We start from the raw sequence: 18,466 nt of genomic DNA, 5'->3' as shown, positions 1-18,466 counted from the left end.
GAAGCACTTGACAGACTGGACATGACTCTGTAGATTCAATGAAAAGAACACACATCATTGCTCCCCCCAACCCACACCCTTGACCAGATGAATAAGAGTGGGCCTGGACACTCTACGCCACAGAAGAGAAGGAACATTCAAGTAAGCAAATGTTCATTCTCCTTTCTATGTCTGTGAGAGTCCAGAGAGATTGGGACATACCAAGTCTGGACTGTTCCTGGCAGGGCTCAAGTCTGGTCCTTTCCCTGCTGGTGTCTATGCACTCCCTGAAGAACCCTTCTGTCAAACGCTGCATCAGTCGATGCGAAGGCATCCAACTGGTAATATCTGATGAATGGTGAGGGTGACGACCACGTAGCAGCTCTACAGATTTGTTCAATATGTGCCTGTGTGGCCCATGCTGCTGTTGTAGCAGCACTTTGTATAGAAAGAACAGTCACCCTTTGAGGTACCGGAAGAGACCTACTTTCATAGGCTCTGGAGATGCAGGAACGGATCAATCTGTTACTGTTGACAGTGAGACTTTGGAACCCAAGGTGCCCGGTTGAAAGGACACAAAAAAATGCCTCTGTCCAACGAAGAGTCTGTGTTCTATGAATATAGATCTTTAACGCTCTGTGAACATCCAGAATATGCCACGTCTGTTCCAAGGTGTGAGTGGGATTAGGGCAAAAATTGGGCAAGATAAGCTCTTGTGCACTATGGAATCAGGAATTAATTTTGGGTAGGAAAGTAGGATCTAATCTAAGAACAACCCTATCCGGAGGGAAGATACAAAGATCTTCCCTAACCAATAGAACAGCCATTTTAGAAATTCTCCTAGCTGAAGTTATGGCCACTAGGAATGCCACCTTAAGAGACAACATATGTAAGCTAATGCATCTAAGAGGCTCAAAGGGAGAGCCTTCATTAACGCTTGTAATACATTAAGGAGATCCCAAGTTGGGAACCTATGGACCACTGGAGGTCTGATATTGGATGCTCCTTTTAGAAATCTGCGAATAGTCTGATTGAGGGACAGGAACCCTTTTCTGTGAATGTGAATCATTGGAGATCGGGCTGCCACTTGTCTCTGAAGGGTGTTAGCTGAGAGCCCTCAGTTTAGGCCATCCTGTAGAAACTCTCAGATATTGGCTATTGAGGCAGTCGTAGGTCGAATGCCAGCTTTGGCACACCACTGACAAAAGGTCTTCCAGGTGGCCTCATGCGATTAGTGGACAGTCTCCTGGCTGTTAAAATCATGTGGATTACCCTCTCTGAAATGTTCTGCTGTCTCACAGCACCCCACTCAATTGCCATGCGGTCAGTTGAAACCACTAAGGCTCTGGCTGAACTAGAGCCCCTGGTGCAATGATATCTTGTTTGGTGGAATCCTCCATGGATTGGTGATTGAGAGATTCACCAGGTCCACGAACCAGGGACGTTGGGGCCAATAAGGAGTAAGAAGGATGACCTCCGCCCTCTCCTCCAGTATATTTCTGATGACCGCTGGCAGAAGCAGAAGAGGTGGGAAAGCATACATACAGGAGGCCCTAGGGCCACCTGCTCCTGAGAGCATTGGTCCCTTCTGCCTCCATGACCACGAACCTGGTGAAGAACCTGGGTAATTTGGCATTGCCTGGAGACACAAATAGATCCACTACCAGATGCCCGAACCTCTGTGTCAGTTCCTGAAATAGAAGAGGGTGAATACTCCACTCTGAATGGTTGATCCTGGCCCTGCTAAGCCAGTCAGCTTGCACATTGTCCATGCCAGATATATGTTCAGCCCTAATGGACAAGAGATTTCTCTCTGCCCAGAGACCCAGACAGTCTGCCCCCAACATTAAGGACCTGGATCTGGTTCCACCTTGCCTGTTCATATGAGCCTTGGTGGCTACATTATCAGTCAAAATCAGTATATGAGACTCCTGTATCAAGGACCTAAACTGCTTGAGAGCTACTCTTACTGCTCTTAGCTCCAACCAATTAATATTTCTTCTTTGTTCTATTGCCGACCATTGGCCTTGTGCCATCTGTGACTGAAGATGAGCCCCCCCATCCAAAGAGACTGGCATCCTTGGTGATGACAAGTCGAGGGGGCTCTTTAAATATGTGTTCCTTGTTAATTGCTTGGGATTGCCCCCAGTTGAAGGACTGAGCTGGGATGTGGCCAACAGCACAGGGCAGAGCTAAATTCAATTAGGCAGATTCAGTCCAATCAGCGAGGACAGGAGCCTACCCAATCTCTCTGGACTCTCGCAGCCACATAAAGGAGAATTCTGCTACTTGGAAGGCCAGGAAATTAAAAGTTAAGACCGAAATTTTATAGGATTAAGACTCTTTCAAAGTCTTCTGCAAATAACATTACCTTAAAGGAAACACTCCCGCCGCTTAATTTAAGATGGTGCCTGGCTATCTTTCAGTGTTTCCAGTCCTAGCCCTATTATTATCACCATCTCAAATTATGGAATCTATATGCCGCCCAACCCCAAACATTTCTCAGCAGTTTACAAACCATTAAGAATATTTAAAGCAATAAAACAAAGCAAAGCAAAAAAACAGCAAAGATGGTAGAAATACCATGCTTCAAAATGTTTCTTATAAACATGGATAACTTCTTGTAGTCCTATCTATTCAAACCTTCAAAAGCTGATTTACTGATCACCCTGTCTAAATGTTGTGGATTTCATTTTAAGAGAAGCAACGAGAGATTGCAGCCACTGTAATAAGACAGAACCCTAACATAATGCAGGTTTCTTGCAGATACTCAAATGTTGGCTGTGAATGTTTGCAAAGCAGAGCTGTGCTATTTTTCACCTGAACTAGAACCCTAGAAGCCAGTGCAGCTTGCTATGTGAATGTCTTTTTCTTCTGCAAACATGTATGCTCAGCATGAGAACATCTAAAGGAGGCTGATGTCAAATAAGTGATATTGGCAGAGGGTGAGATTTAACCAAAGTGCTCACTTCAGAAGCTGTATGGATTTTTTTAAAAATCACACTTGAATAGGCTGTAGGAGTCATTCACTTCCCATGATTGGGCCAAACATATCTTTAAAGGTGGCCTGTAAGATGCAAACAGTTGTCTTCAGAAGGATTATTGTGAGGAGACCAATGCTGAATCCTGACCAATCTCCTTTCTATTCTAATGAGCACAGAAAATAGTCTAGATGTTGAGTGCTTTTCTTACACTCTTTTTTTTTAAAAAAAGAAAAACTGTTACTAGTTCTCATCTATTTAAAACATAAAGTAAAAAAATAAAATATGGAAGAACAGAGAATATTTTTAAGGGAAGAACATAAAACAGTTTCAAGGAATTAAGGACAGGAGATACATTCATACATTTCAAAGTAATCTTTTCATCTTCAACTCTCAAGTACTGGAGGTATCAACCACTATGAGATTGATAATTATGTACTTATGTTATGCCCAGAAAAACAAACAAACAAAAAATCAAACATACATTTGCTGAAGTATAAAAATGGAGCAAAATCAATAACCTTTTATATAATTATGGAAGAGAAGCTGTTATTTAACTGACTTACATTGTGGGGTGCCAAAAATATCCTAAAAATCTCATTTTGTTACTTTGGAGGTTGATAAAGCCCAGCAAATATGTGTGGGCAAGAGAGAAAATGAGGAAGACTCTGCTACACCCATAATTTTCATTAGAAGATCTATTATAATGCAAAATAATCAAGAGGCTTACATTCTTTGGAAATTCAAATATAATGTATGGTACTTTAGAAAGTATATTGATGAGCATTCTTACAGAATTGCACGTTTTCTTCTAATAAGTTCCCAACAATTGTAATTTTTTTTAAAAAAAGATTAATACAAGCAACATTAATGTCAACCAGATCAACCTTAATAGATCACATTTTCCCCCTAAAAATTAGAAGACATTTTTCACTGAATGAAAGTGCAAATATTTCTACTATTTTTTTTAGTAAGTCCTTTCTCTCTATCAATCTACAAATTTTACTATAATATTTTAACAGGGTAAATTAATTTACCAATGCTCATTTATAAGATGCATACATTTATAATGTAACAACAGCACAGTAAACTCTTTTACCAAAGTAAGTTTCATTATCTGTAATAGTGCAACTAATTTAACAATTTTAATTTTAAACTACTTTCCCAATTTATTAGCTCAATGACCACTATATAACTGAATTCAGTATTGTTAGTTAAATTCTCAAGCAGAGCTATAAAGCAGTACTCAGTAAATTAGAGATGATGAGACGTCTTTTTTTTTTAAATGTGAGAAATCACAGAGAAGACATTCCTTTTCCTTTTCCTGGACCTATTCTTGAACAATTCTTTTATCCATTTATACAACATTCTAGACTGTAAGGATAGTTATCCAAGTACTTTTGACATCCTTCTAAAAAATCCCCAAAATATATTAAATTCAAATAGTAATGCTACAAAGCTTATCTATTTATTCACAAGGCAGGCACATTGAATATACTGTTATTTCAGGGTAAGTACAGATAGGATTGTCCTGAAGTTCAAGTTATTTAAATCTTGAATAATTCAACAAGGAAATGGAAAGGCCAGAAATAAAAATTAATGGACTCTGACGTTTTCAAAAGTGTGAGGTACATGTGCATTTTATAAACGGAGAAAAAATCTCCCATATTTTTTCCTCCTCAGTTTGTTTTAATGAGATGTCATTTCATTAAACCTTGTGACCTTTGGCACACATTATTTGAGGACCTTTTTTCATCCAACATAAAGAATGGAATGTCCAACCTTTGTAATAGTTGAAGACATCCTGAAATATCTCATTATTTGAGATGATGTTAAGTGTATCTGAAGAATCATTACTAGACATTCTTTAACTAATGCAGTTCCTTCTTTGACCACTGCATTTTCTTGGGGGTGCATCTATCAATTTTCATCTCCATCTACAACACAGGTATCAAATGTCCGGCATCATGTTGCTGTCATGTAACAATGTGCAACATTTTCCCCTTTGCAGTTCTGGGGTGGGTGTGGCCTGCATGTGAGGCATTTGGCCTGTGGGCTGCCAGTTTGACACACTTGATCTACAACATTGAAGTTGATTTTGAGAAAATCATGACATTCGTGAAAATATATTCTGGAGTACCAAGAATTCCAATCATAGCTGAAGGAAGGAAACCTGACAAAACTTTGACACAAAGAAGTTGACTACAAGCATGTTATATCTTATTGACATATCATTAAAAAATTCAGATGTCAGGCTCATTGGCACTCACCCAGCCTGCCATATTTAGTGAACCCATATCTATATATTTATATATATTTATGTATATTTATATCTACACACACATACATACACTCAACTTATTCAATGTTTTTTCATCCATGTTAATTGGATTTTTATTTATTAAACTTGCATGCCACCTGACTCCCAATGACTCTCGACAGTTCACCACAACCAAAACAAGGAAAATTATAACTAAACCAATTAAAAGGAAGGAAAAGGAAAGAGAAGTCCCTTGAAGGCTCTTTGATCTAGAAATAACTTGATGATTTAAATGAGTATTTCTTATAATGTTACCTGTTTACACCGGTAAATGGTAGCACCTGATCCGATAGCCTTCTGAAGCCAATCATGGAGTCGTCAGTTTCAGTTGGCTGAACAGAAGTGTGGACTCATGATACCATATTCTGCATACTGACTCATTGTGTTAAGTTTGTATTTGTGATTTTATAGTCCTTCTGTGGAGCTATTCCTAGAGAATGGGACTAGATATTAGTATAAGAATTGGATTACTCTATTACCTGAAATGCAATAACAGAATGGTTTGGAGTGGAACTGAGTCCATGGGACTGAGACCATGCTGCAATCCCCATATTCTATGGTTTTGCAAGCATCCTAAGGGACAATCTTCTAGATGCTACCGTATTTATTTTTATTTAAAAGTTATGAAAGTATTCCAAGGACAAGATAAGCTTCCCTTCCTTTGTGTTAATATTGACTCCCAGATACAGAACCTGCTTGGATGGCACTAGCAGGTTCTTGGCTAGATTCATCACAAAGTTTTGTTTCTGAAAACAGCATGTGTTAGGCTCTCTTCATGCTTTTTTCAGATCACTCTGATGAGTAGATAGGCATACTTGGTGCTGATGTTGATGTGAAATTTCTTAATTGAAACAAGGAACCTCTCATGAGAGGCTATGATTGGAATATGCAAGTTGGTCTTTAACAAATCTACTGAGGCTAGAAAGTGGACAAGTAAAACTGTTTCCACTTTTATCTTTGATGTCTCCATTCTTAATGTTTGGATCCTTAAGATTTGCATATCTATCCAATTTCTATTCTTGAAAATATAATTGTTCATCTTTATCCTAAAATGTTTCACTTTATTCTTGGAGATAGAATAGATAGTTGTCTTTTGGGTTTCCTGTGAGCTCTAATGCATATCTCTAACTGATTGTCTCTAGCATTTGTCTATCTCTGTAAGAGTATTTTCCAGTGCATCTAAATTGTAGAAATGGTAGTGCTGTAGGTATTTAACTTAGTTCTTATCTCCTCTGCTTGGTGCTAATGCTTTAGTTGGCAAGAGTGAGAGACATAATTGTTTATTCCTTACTATCTGTTCAAAAATGAACGGTCTTTGGCCAAACAGGAAAATACAGACAGTCTCTGGTATGTGCCTTCTCTGTTCTTAGGAAGGATTTAAAATGGTTAGAACCAATTTTATTATTTCTCTGTATAGCTTCCCCGTCTTTTAATTGATGATCTATCTTGCCTCAACAATGGACCTTAATGTGTTTTCACTTCTGATGCCTTATATCTGGCTCACAAACTGCAGTTGATCTACTCATATTCTGCTCACTGAATATATTATCTAGGTTTTTCCCCCCAGAATTATGATGTAGCAATTAGGGATATCTTGGATTCACTGATACTATATATTACTAGCCATGCCAGAGTATATAGTTAAGATATGTAACTTGTTTGCTACTGCTGGATGTATCTTAGACTTGGCTAATTAGTCGGGCTACATAGGTCTCAGATTAATTTACACCTATTTTTGGAATAAAAAGCAAATTTCTACAGGGCAATGAGTCATCTTCTGGACAAACCTACCCACTCACTTTTGGCAAACAGTAGGGAATATATAGAGCTTGGAATTATACTGTTGGGTTCTTGTTGATATCAGAGCTTGGTTGTTTTGCAGATAATTTGTTTCCAGGCTAGGTAACATTATCAGGCAACGGTAGAGGAGAGATCCCAACTGTGAACAAACTTGGAGGAGGAAATGCTATGTATATTGCTGTAAGCTTTTAGAGAAAAAGATGGAAAGTACCACAAATACATATAAATAAATAAGCAGCTTTTTTTCTCCACTGCATACATTATACTCTGCATTATTCACGGTGCTAAGCTGCTGCTTGACTCCATCTCTATTGCTCTCCAGAGCACCTTTAGAAGACAAATGAAAATAAGAAAATTCATTCTGAGCCTTCAAAACCAACTTTATGGATCTTTTCCTGTGTGATTTATAGTTCATCTGAATTGCCAAACATTTCAAATTCATTGAGCCTGGAGAGCAATCCATATGCTTTCAATACTTGTTCTGTTAGTTGAAGGCAAGGCAGTACAAAGCATTAGATTTTTCAGTTTGAAAAAGGAAATACATTATTTAAAATTATTTTAAGGAGTTCAGTTTATTTGTAGAAGAACTGAGAAAAATATGTTGCTCTATGGTACTGTAAAATACTTCAACCATTTTCATGTAATTCTGATAAATCAAACAGTTCCAATAAAACATTTGGTAAAAAGGGAAAAGTTTTTGTTTTAATTTGCTCAGTCTAAAATTGACCATTTGACAATTATTTTCTGCGGACAATTCTTAATATAAGGGGAAATGTAAACTCTTTAAATAAGACTTTAAAAATAGAATGGTGACATTACTTATGACTGGAATAAGTATAAGTATGTGTTGTATTCAACTGTCCTGCTGTATGATATTTTTTTATCTTTATGAAGAAACCATTCAAAAAGAGTACACTTGAAAAAGTCAGAAAAAGACAAGGTAACAAGAATAATGTACCTTTGTAATTCTCCTGAACATACAGAAATTCATCCAAATAAATTAATAAAAATGGACCAATTGTTAAACTTTCTCACAAACATAATTTAATTTTTAGAATCAATGTTTGCTCCTGTAATCTCTTACCTTTCTGTCACTGTATATAAAACACATCATAAATTAAATAATGGAATGGAATAATTAAAAGTCTGAGCTATTTTAAACAATGTTATTTATTTATTTAGTTTATACTTATTTGGTCAAAGTTCAGCATAGTACATCTGTCAGACCAACTATGTCATATTATGTCATCAATCAGCTCCTATCCTTCTGTCACCCAATCGATTAGTCATTAAATTCAAGTTGCCACTTTCTTCTTACTTTAATTATGATGTAAAACATCAAAGTAAACCAAAAATAAATTTCCTCTTGAAAGGCTAAGTAAATTATTTTCTATTAACTGATAATGAGAAAGTTTGAAAACTGTAGGAAGTTCATTTCAATATAAAGTGGGGAGAGGAGGAGAAAAACAATAATTTCATGTAGGCTTCCAATAAAAAATGTTCTTGCAAAAATTATAGTTCTTTTGTTTTCTGTTATTTACAGAAAACAAAATTCCACAATAATTTCATTTTCCTCATCTTGCTTCAAGGTATATCCAATAATAGGGCCCAATTCAGTCTTTCTATGATGGGATGAAAACTGACCACATGGATGCCGTTTAATGTCAAAGCTCTGATTATTGGTATTCTTATGATAATTTCTTTGACTATTTGTTACCAAATACCAGTATGTGTGCTTCCTTTTTACCCACGCAGGAAAGCTGAAGAGCATTGTAACAAAAATTATTATATACTTTTTATACTTTTAATATAAATATTAAATATTCAAAGGGAAAAAAGATGAAAAAATATTAATATGCTAAAAATAATAATATGCTGTGTTCTTGGTTCACATTAAAATGACATATTTAAGCATTGTAAACAATGGGATTATTAATTCAAGTATGCCACAAGTGGAAAATTAATTACTGTATTTTTCGCATTATAAGATGCGCCTGACTATAAGACACAGCTAGGTTTCGAGGAGGAAAACAGGCAATGACAAAGATAAAAGAAGCAGAGTTCAGCACTGTAAAAGGACCCCACCACCGTGGCCCATATTTTTCGCTTCATAAGACACATAGACATTTCCATCCGCTTTTGGGGGAAAAATGTATCTTATGGAACAAAAAATATGGTATATATTCCAATATAGTACATCCCTCCTATACTTGAATCTAGAAATACACTAAATTGATTGGGACTTGCCCTTCTTTGATACAGCATATACTTTGTGACAAATTGTTCACTGCAGATTATTGCCAAGGTGAGAAACAGGAAGCCTATATATTAATTATCAGTTCATTTTAATGACTTTGTCTGATGTAACAGCTAACTAGCAACTCTGAGTTCCAAGATACAATTTCTAACATATTAGGAAACTATCAGTGTATTTTTCAAAAGTACCCTCAGTTTGTCATGCTGCCAAATACCATATGCATTTTGGTAAGAATTCAGTGTCCACAAAAATGCTTAAAAACATTATAAAAGGACTAATACAGACTTAGAAAGACTTTATTATATAAAAGACATATTTTATAATTATAAAAACAAAGTGTAACTTATATTTATTACAACTAAGCTGTATTGTTTATACATTTAATGTGAAGTAAGCTAGCTAATTGGAATGCAACTAACTGATCTGTATTTTGTGCTAAGATTTAGCAATGTACAATGGGCTCTATGCGATAAAATTGCCATCTTAAGACAAACAGGGCACTATAAAAGAACTTTTAAAGCTTCATGAAAAATATAGACAGAATGAAGAAATCCGAGGGTGCAGTTCACCCATCCTCTGCTACGAAGACTTAAAAGATAATTGGTACACATTTAACTGAAGAACAATTACATATCAACTGTTCCTAACAGACTAAGTTTCCTTAAATTCATTGCCAGTCTTTACAACAACATTCCATTAAGCATATGTGCAATCAAATGCCCATGAGCAGTAAAATAGTTTGGGGGGGGGGGAATTGCCCCAAAGGTAAACAGCCACCAGAAATTTTCATATTTACTTTCACACTCTACTACTTCATCTAGAAGCTTTGAGAATGACAGTTAATTTTGCGCATTGATATAAGAACTTACCACTTGCCCATTTTGAGGATTTTTATGAGCATATGGAGGTCCTCGGATATGATTCCACATTTGGCCAGAAGTCATTGCAAAAACAACACACTGAGAAACAAGCAGAAATAAAGTATTACTTTACTTCATCACCAGGAAATATTTCTGAAATATTCTGAAATAACCCCAGGCTCTATTACTTTCAGACACAAGCAACCAGAAACTGGCAAAAAAAAAAAAATCAGAAATCATGGTCCTTTGACCAAGGAGTGGCACCAGCAGTTGTAAAGACGGCTACTCAACATGCAGTCAGGAGACCATGGTTGGGCGAGGCACAATCGTTTACAATGTACAAGGACTATCTCACTTTACAATGACTACCAATCATTATAACAATTATATGCCACCATGGGTACTAACCTCACTTTCACATTTCACCACTAGTAAATAAGATAATGGAAAATGGAAAATTAACTACTTACAGCCATTTCTCAGAGCATGATTGCTTATCCAATTAGGAAAAAAAATCTGTTCTATAGTGTGAAAATATAAGTTAGAAAGTGAGGTTGCTACTTTCACCACATTAAAGCAGAATCTTAGCTGAAAAGCAAGGATTACATTTACATTATTTGTCTTTTATTTATATGCAACTAAAAAAAATAAGAATATTTAAATGCTAGTCACTATAAAAAGAAACAGGGTATTCTACCCATGTTTGCATCAATTACAATCTCAAACAGAATGTAGGAGTAGATTCCTAAAGACATGCAAATTTGACCCTAGATTAAGCCTAATGCTAAACTACACACAGAATTCATATGCCATTAAGCAACATATATACTAGGTAATAAACAACCGTCTCCTCTTCTTGATGCCTACAAAAAAGATCAGTACTTTTTAACAATACTACTGAAGCAGGTTAACATCTGGAACCTCATACAAGTAGTCCTGGACTTACACGTCACCTAGCAACTGTGCAAAATTACAAAAAATGCCCCCAAAGTAATTTACGACCCAGTTTAAAAGTTTCAGCTGCTACAGCATCCCTGTGGCCATTCATCCTCATGGCTGACTCCAAAGATGCTGCAGTGCACCCACCCCCCTATTTCCCACAATCCTGCCCTGCAGGTCGCTATAGACATTTTGATACCCCTCGGGTGTTTCTACACATTTCAGTCTCTGATTGCTCACTTACCTTTTACCATAGACCTCCTTCTGGATCTGCTCAGCAGATTGCACTGACAATGAGATCAAGCTGCCCCATTTGTCAGTATCCCTAAACCACAGGAATGCAGCCTGGAAGCAGTGCTATTTTTACAATGGCCGTAATTAGAGCGCTCCAGTTGTACATGTTGGAGGTTTTTAAGAGGAGATCGCACAACTATTTGTCTGATTTGGCATAGGGTTTTCTGTTTGAGCAGGGGGGTGGACTAGAAGACCTCCAAGGTCCCTTCTAACTCTTGTTCGGTTAAAATCTACAGCAATAGGAATTATAATATTCATTCCTTTTTATTTATCTTCTATCAAACTTTCAAGCTAATAATGAGATATAAAAAAATGTCATGAGGATTTTGTTCTGTTCAAAAAAGGAACTTAGGCCCCTTTCATATCCATAAGTTCAGATTCATGAGTTCAGAGGAAGAAAAAAAATGATGCTGGCAAATGTACTCCTCCTTATTTATTCATTTATTTATTATCCCCTTTTTATTATTAAGTCATCTCCAATCAGACTGCAAGATAAACAATGAACCAGAAAACCAGAAAACATTAACACAAATGGACAAGAAGAACAGAAAAGGAAATACAACAGGGCAGATTCAATCAAAAGTTTGTTTGAATAAGTGGATCTTCGTCTGTTGCTGAAAATCTACAAATCAATCCATTTTCTATACATGAAACCTGGCTGGGTGACTTTGGGCCAGCCATTCTCTCTCAGCCCAACTCAGCTCACAGGATTGTTGTGGGGAAAATAAGAGGAAAAAAAGAATATTAGATATTGGATGTTCACTACCTTAAGTTATAAATAAAAATAGTAAAGTCAGGATAAAAATAAATATTCTGGAAGATGGAAGTTATTGCTTTATTATTTTTATCTTTCCAGGCCATCCAGAGCCACTGAGAATGAGTTGGGTGGCCGTATGAATTTTCTTAAATAAATACATAAAATAAGTCTAGGAGGCAGAAACAAATGTATCCCCAAATTCCTCCTAAAGCAAAGAGCCATAGAGTGGGAATGGACTTACCTTTCTTAAATTTTGTCAGCCCCAAATTTAAAAGTGTATTTTAACTCCACTTTATCTAACTTAAAACATTATACATATACAGAATAATTCTGATGAGCTTTTGTAGCTTGAGTTTAAAGCTTTTGGAAGCTGCAGAAAACATCTACAGTCAACTATTCACAGAGTTGAACAAAGAGCAGCTTCAACAACTATGAGCCTGTTGTGATAGCCTATTTGAAAAATGTTAGCATCTGGGCCTTCTTGCTATTTTAATGCATTATCTATTAATAAGGAGCAAACTAATATGAACGCTAGCAGATGTTAATGAGCCATCTAACTCACATGTAACTTGGAGGCAACTGTCATGCCCCTGGTGGAGACTGACTCTGAGGAAGAGGAGGAACAGCCAACAGGGAGTGGGAGTGTGGCTCCAGAGGTGGTGGAGGAGGCTGGGGAAGGGCAGAGGCCGGCTAAGTAATCAGAAGAGGATCCAGGCCCATCCCCTATCTATCCTAGGGCACGCAGAGAGGAGAGGATCAGGGAAAAGCGAGGTCTACTCAGGAGGAGTTTACCATGATCCTCCTTGTGGCTTGCAGCTGGAAGCTATGGATAAAAGTTTGTAATTGCGTAGTCAGAATTTCTGGAGTCAAAGTTTAGTGTCTCCTTTGAAAGAGGTTTATCTTTGTTGGCGTTCTTCCCATGGACTCTCCCCGTTATCTTCCTGGAATGTATAATTATCTTGGCTTGCTTCGGAACTCTCATCAATGCAGTTTGTTTTGGTTTCCTTTTGGCTCATTATTTACTTTTGTGACTTTAAACTGTGCCTAATAAAACAGTGAAGTTAAGTTGAAGGCATTACCGTACTTTAATGTATGTTTTGGGTTTGGGGTTAGTTTGAGACACTACGGGTCATCACAGCAACATAAACTCACATCATTAGACAAGTCATCTACATTAGACCTGGATGATTACACAATGCTTGGGAAATTGGGTTTACAGAGAACACTGGTCTTCGTTGTAGGTTCCCCTGGGCTGCTTTTCTTTTCAGATGGCTAGGAAATATAGCTCATTTTATTTTCATTTTCTTATTGTTTCACATTTAATAATATTCAGTTCCATTTCCTTTTTCCTGTTACTTCATTTTTGACGTTTCTCAAATTCACATTCACTATGGTATACAAAAATGCAATTCCTGAAGGCAGAGCCTCCTCGCTGACAGACTGTAGATCACGACTCTCTGCGGCTATGGTCCGTGCTCTTTTGTTGGAGAGACCCCATCATTATGATTAGGGGCTGAAGCTGCCTTGGAGGGGCGGTGGAGTAAGGGGAAGCTGCAAGCCAGGTTGAGGGGAGCTGCATCTCCCCCCCCCGGGCTTGGTCTTCCCCCCTCCCCCGAAGACGACTGCAGCGGTGGTTTGAAATTACAAAGGGACAGGAGAAAAAAATTAGAAAATATTTTTGACAGCTAAGCGGGGCTTCGAACCGGGAAAGGAAGAAGCTGGAACTAAAGATTTAACTAAATTGGACTAAAATATTTTGGGAATAAACAGGCATAAAATAAAGCTGGATTTAAGATTGTCAAAAAATAATCATAAAGTTTACATATTGGAGACTGGACTGTGCTGGAATATTGAGGTTTGAAAAACCCTAAATAAAAAAATAGGGGAAAAAGGTGAAGACTTTGTATAATGGAGAGTGGTACCTTTTGACAAAAACTTGAGCTCAAACAAAACAGAAAGCATCCTGTTTCTGAATGAACTTGTGTGGATATAACATTAAAGAAATATTGAAACAAAGTAAGAATCTTAGAAAGTGAAAGCAAAACCAGAATAAAGGAAAAAGCAAAGAAAGACTGACTGTGGGATTGATTGGTTTTTTTTGTATAGACCCTCGGGTGGAATAACTGAGAACTTTAGAAAATTGAAAGAAGAAAGAAGGAAAGTAAAAAGTTTTTTTTGGTGGACTTTAACGATCATAAAATATAAGAGTATGTAATGATGATATCTCTTCGGGAATTAAAAATGGAACTTAAAAATATGAGAGAATTACTACAGGAAAGAGGCGAATCACTTTGCTCTGTGTTAGAAAAAATGGAAATGGTGATTGAAGAACAAGAAGAAAGAGCTTCAGAGGAGGAGGAGCCGACTCAAGGAGAAGACATTTTAAATAGACAATTAACACGAAGAACACTACAAAGAAGTGGGGAAAGAAGGAAGGTTAAAAAGTTGAAATTGAAGAAGGCAATCAAAAGGGGGAATATCTGTGAAGTCAGGAAAGGCAGAAAGACCCAGCAGAAAAGGGGAAAGGAAGATATTAAGAAAGAGAGAGATATAAACTGGAATGAGAAAAGATATGGGGAAAAGAGGGGGAGGAGAAGCAGTAAGAAACAGGTGCATGAAATAAAGAAATACGGAAATAGTAAAATGTTGAAAAGAAATTGTTTTTTCAGAGATAATGGTTGATGAATTAAAAAGGGGATTCTGCAGGGTGACAAGGGGTAATAAGAACATTTCTGCAATTAAAAATATTTAGAAAATAGGGTAATATAGATACTGATAACTCTTATTAAAAATCAGGGGGGGGGGGAATATGCTGCGGAATCCAAATGAAAAGATGTAATGATTATTATTGTAACTTCTTAAAAATAATGGATGAGGGAATAAAGGTGTTTTTTAATCACTGAGGTGTCACACTCAAAACAGTAAAAGGGGGAAACCTATACTTGTTTTTTTTTTTTTAGTGTTAAAATTTGTATTAATCTAGAATTTATAAAAAGAATGTGTAATGGAAAGGGAATATGACAGACTAAAGAACCAACTAAATTATTAAGTTAACATAGACTATTAAAAGCAAGTAGAGACATTGGTAACTTATTATTATTATTATTATTATTATTATTATTATTATTATTATTATTATTATTATTATTATTATTATTATCATTATCATTATCATTATCATTATTATATTATGCAAATACATGTTGTTTATCTTTATTTTTAAAACAAATATTAAAGGATTATATTTGAAATAATTGAAATGAAACAAAAAGATGTTTCGACTGAGATAAATGAAAGGCTAGAATTAATGTGTTTGTTTCTCTCCTTACTGAAAATTTGGAATGGAAAAGATAATAATAGAATTAAGTATGCATATATGAATGTATAATTGCTGTCATATTTGTATGTAAAGGTGATGACCCGGAAATATGTTGTCCACTAAAAAGAGATTTTTGTTTTTAATGTGAAAAACTGAATAAAATTTGTAAAAAAAAAAAATGCAATTCCTTCATGAAGCACATGCTAAAAGGAAACTTTCTGTCCTATATTATGCAAATAACTTCTTCCTATTTGTGGAACATATCAGCCTTTCTAAGTCATAGTAATACTGTAATTCAGTTGTTCAGGTTGTTCACCCCTTGAACATTCTATATTCAAATTATTGAAGCATTATTATACAATTTATTTTCTAAAAAAATATGCCAACTTTTCCCATCTGAAAAAAAGAGTCTGATACCATGCTTTTTCCAAGAACAAACTTTGATGTATGAAGTCACTCCATTTAATTCTAAACCAGACAGAAATAGATTGCTAACAATACTGATTATATAACTGATCAGTGGATCAGACCCATGTTTTCACCTGTATAGACTCCTAATTATATTATTTATTTAATTTTAAAAGACTTATATAGCTTGGCAGCACAGAAAACAATAATTGCAAACCTGCCAATTGAAAAAGGTTTGGGTTCACACTTATACCACGGTTACATTATGACATCCTAAATCTTGGGGAAGAACTCAATTAGTATAAAAAAAAAATCAACACCAGGTTAAGAATGTGCAGCTTTGATTTCACATTTTTGTGTATATTATAATGATATTATCAGAAAATGATCTGTTTTTATCTGTCTTTGTTGTAAATAATAGTAATTGTAGTATTACAATGTTATTCTATAATAAAAAAGCACAATAATAATCAGGTGGTCTTCCCTTGAATATCATATAAAAGCAGCTCTGGGATCAATTGCTGATTCTGGACTTGCTTGTTGACCAGCAAAAGCTTCAACATTAGAGTGGCTGAAATCAAGGAAATGTGGACATTTGCCCATCACTTTGCAATCATCTCTGGCCCAAGATATGACAGAGAACTGTGTAAGATGTTTAAAAGATGACAATGTGAACAAAGCATCTTTCCTTGAAGTATTAATATAGCTGTCGAGAAACTGGCAAAGCTTTTTCAAAAACAACCTGTATACACAGCCCTTCCCACTGGGACACCAGTCAAGAGAATCACCTCTGCGTGCACACAAAGACAGCTGGAGACAACTCTCTAAGCAACTGCTAATCTTGGCAAAGGATGCTACTGCTTTAACATGTCAAAAGAGGATATTTTGTTTGCACAAACACACTTTGCAATGCTTTTGAATGTTCTGCACAGCCCTAATAACTACCAAGATGGAATCTGACCCATAGCTGCTCTTCTTGAATAGGTCTACAGCAGGGTGAATTTGTATTTTGCACCTCAGGTCTGTCAGGCTTTAAAACAGTAATTATAATCCTTAAGCAGAATTTCACTGAGAAGCTCAGAAGTATCAGGCAGGACATTTTAAATTCTGTTTTAGCGAGTAACCAATTTTGCACTACTTAAAAGCTGTAACATAAAAAAAAGAGTTTTTGTAGGCATGGGTATACTGCATTGAATCAAAAGCTGGAGATATTTCATAAATGTGCATGGAACCAACCAAAGGGTAATATGAGATTGAAAAAGAAATGACTATGATTTTCAGATGGTGATACCTTCTAGATACTTCTGATTTTCTTTTTCTTTTGACATTTTAACCTTTAGAACTACTGTCACTTTAATAAGCACTCACCAATGCTGGAACCAATTAAAATTTAGTTCAAATACTGGTACTCTCCTGACTGCATGCCCTTACTCAACCAATACTATTTACTGCCCTTGAGATTAGGCACAGTTGTTCCTGTTATGATTTTGTAATCAGTACTGCCTTTCTCTAAGCTATTCATTGATGCAGCACTTTCTCATTAGTAGTCCAAAGGAGACTGGAAACTCTGGGATATAGAGAAATGAATTATTTAAATTCAAAACTTTTTTTATTTTTAAGTTGGCATACCAATGCAACCATTGCCCAACCGGTCTTGTTGTAGATGAATTCCAGGTTGTTTCGTCGCAAGTAGAGCAAACCACCAACCAGCGACACTAGGAGGGCCAAGGCAATAGTACCTGAGTAATTTGGTGGCCTGAACACTCTGATCTGTAAAATGGGAAGGGGGGGGATTTGATTAGTATAATTCTACTTTCTGACACTAAAAGAAAATGCAACCTGTAAACAAAATTGGCAGCTCATGATAAAACTCATCTGCATGAAAATCAATCAAGCCATCCAGTACAACTTTATTTGCTGTTATGAAAAAAAATAATTCTTCAAGCCATAAAGCCAATATGAAGAGAAGGTGTTTCTGTGAACATGCATATACACTTAAATTTAAATAGAAACCGTTATGCTCCAGGAAATAAAACATTATAAATACATAATTTGCACTTTGTTAATTAAATAAAATCAATCTTAACATTTAAATTCTTTAAAGGATTTTATAAAGTTGCAGAAAATCTCCCAAAGTCTGGAGTTCTGTAGTCTGACAGGACAGGAAGGAAAGAGAGAGGGAGGGAGGGAGGGAAGGAGGGAGAGAAGGAAATGAAGGATCTTGCATTCAAAGAGTCAATCTGCAATGAACTAACTTAAATATATTTATTAAATTATTTGTCACTTATTTTCACTATGAAGAGTAGTAAAACCTATCCCATTCATATTGCATTAGCTGTAGAGATGAGTCGTGGTCTATCTTCAGGTATATAGTAAAATATTAACATAATAACATGCAGTCTTCATAAGTGTTATTATTTTAACTGGCTAGAGAAAAGAAGTTCAATATACAATTCACCAGGGATATATTGACTACTACCAAATACAATCATTGGTGGCATCGTCACTATATTTAGATGGCAAAAATAACTCCTTCCTCTGTAATAGATGAA

The 18,466-nt window shown here is 36.0% G+C and overlaps 1 protein-coding gene across 5 annotated transcripts in view; it reads right to left on the bottom strand.

Annotated features, from left to right (window-relative positions):
• The window catches only part of TUSC3 (tumor suppressor candidate 3), a 136,556-nt gene that overhangs the window by 54,859 nt on the left and 63,231 nt on the right, over positions 1–18,466 (bottom strand). For all 5 annotated transcript variants that reach the window (XR_015749243.1, XM_026667091.2, XM_026667089.2 and 2 more), the window contains exons 5-6: positions 17,544–17,684; positions 10,207–10,296 (exon numbers count right to left, since the gene is read on the bottom strand). Coding sequence is in view for 4 of the 5 variants with exons in the window: in XM_026667091.2 (XP_026522876.1) it covers positions 10,207–10,296; positions 17,544–17,684 (231 nt within the window). In the remaining variant the exon portion in view is untranslated. The remainder of the gene's footprint in view (positions 1–10,206; positions 10,297–17,543; positions 17,685–18,466) is intronic.

This window comes from Notechis scutatus, chromosome 4 (assembly GCF_049901735.1).
Source record: "Notechis scutatus isolate UNSWTSFEM ecotype Mainland chromosome 4, rNotScu1.2, whole genome shotgun sequence".
NCBI classification, from domain to species: Eukaryota; Metazoa; Chordata; class Lepidosauria; order Squamata; family Elapidae; genus Notechis; species Notechis scutatus.
Note: the sequence above shows the minus strand (reverse complement) of the source record. Positions and strands in the feature narration are given on the sequence as shown.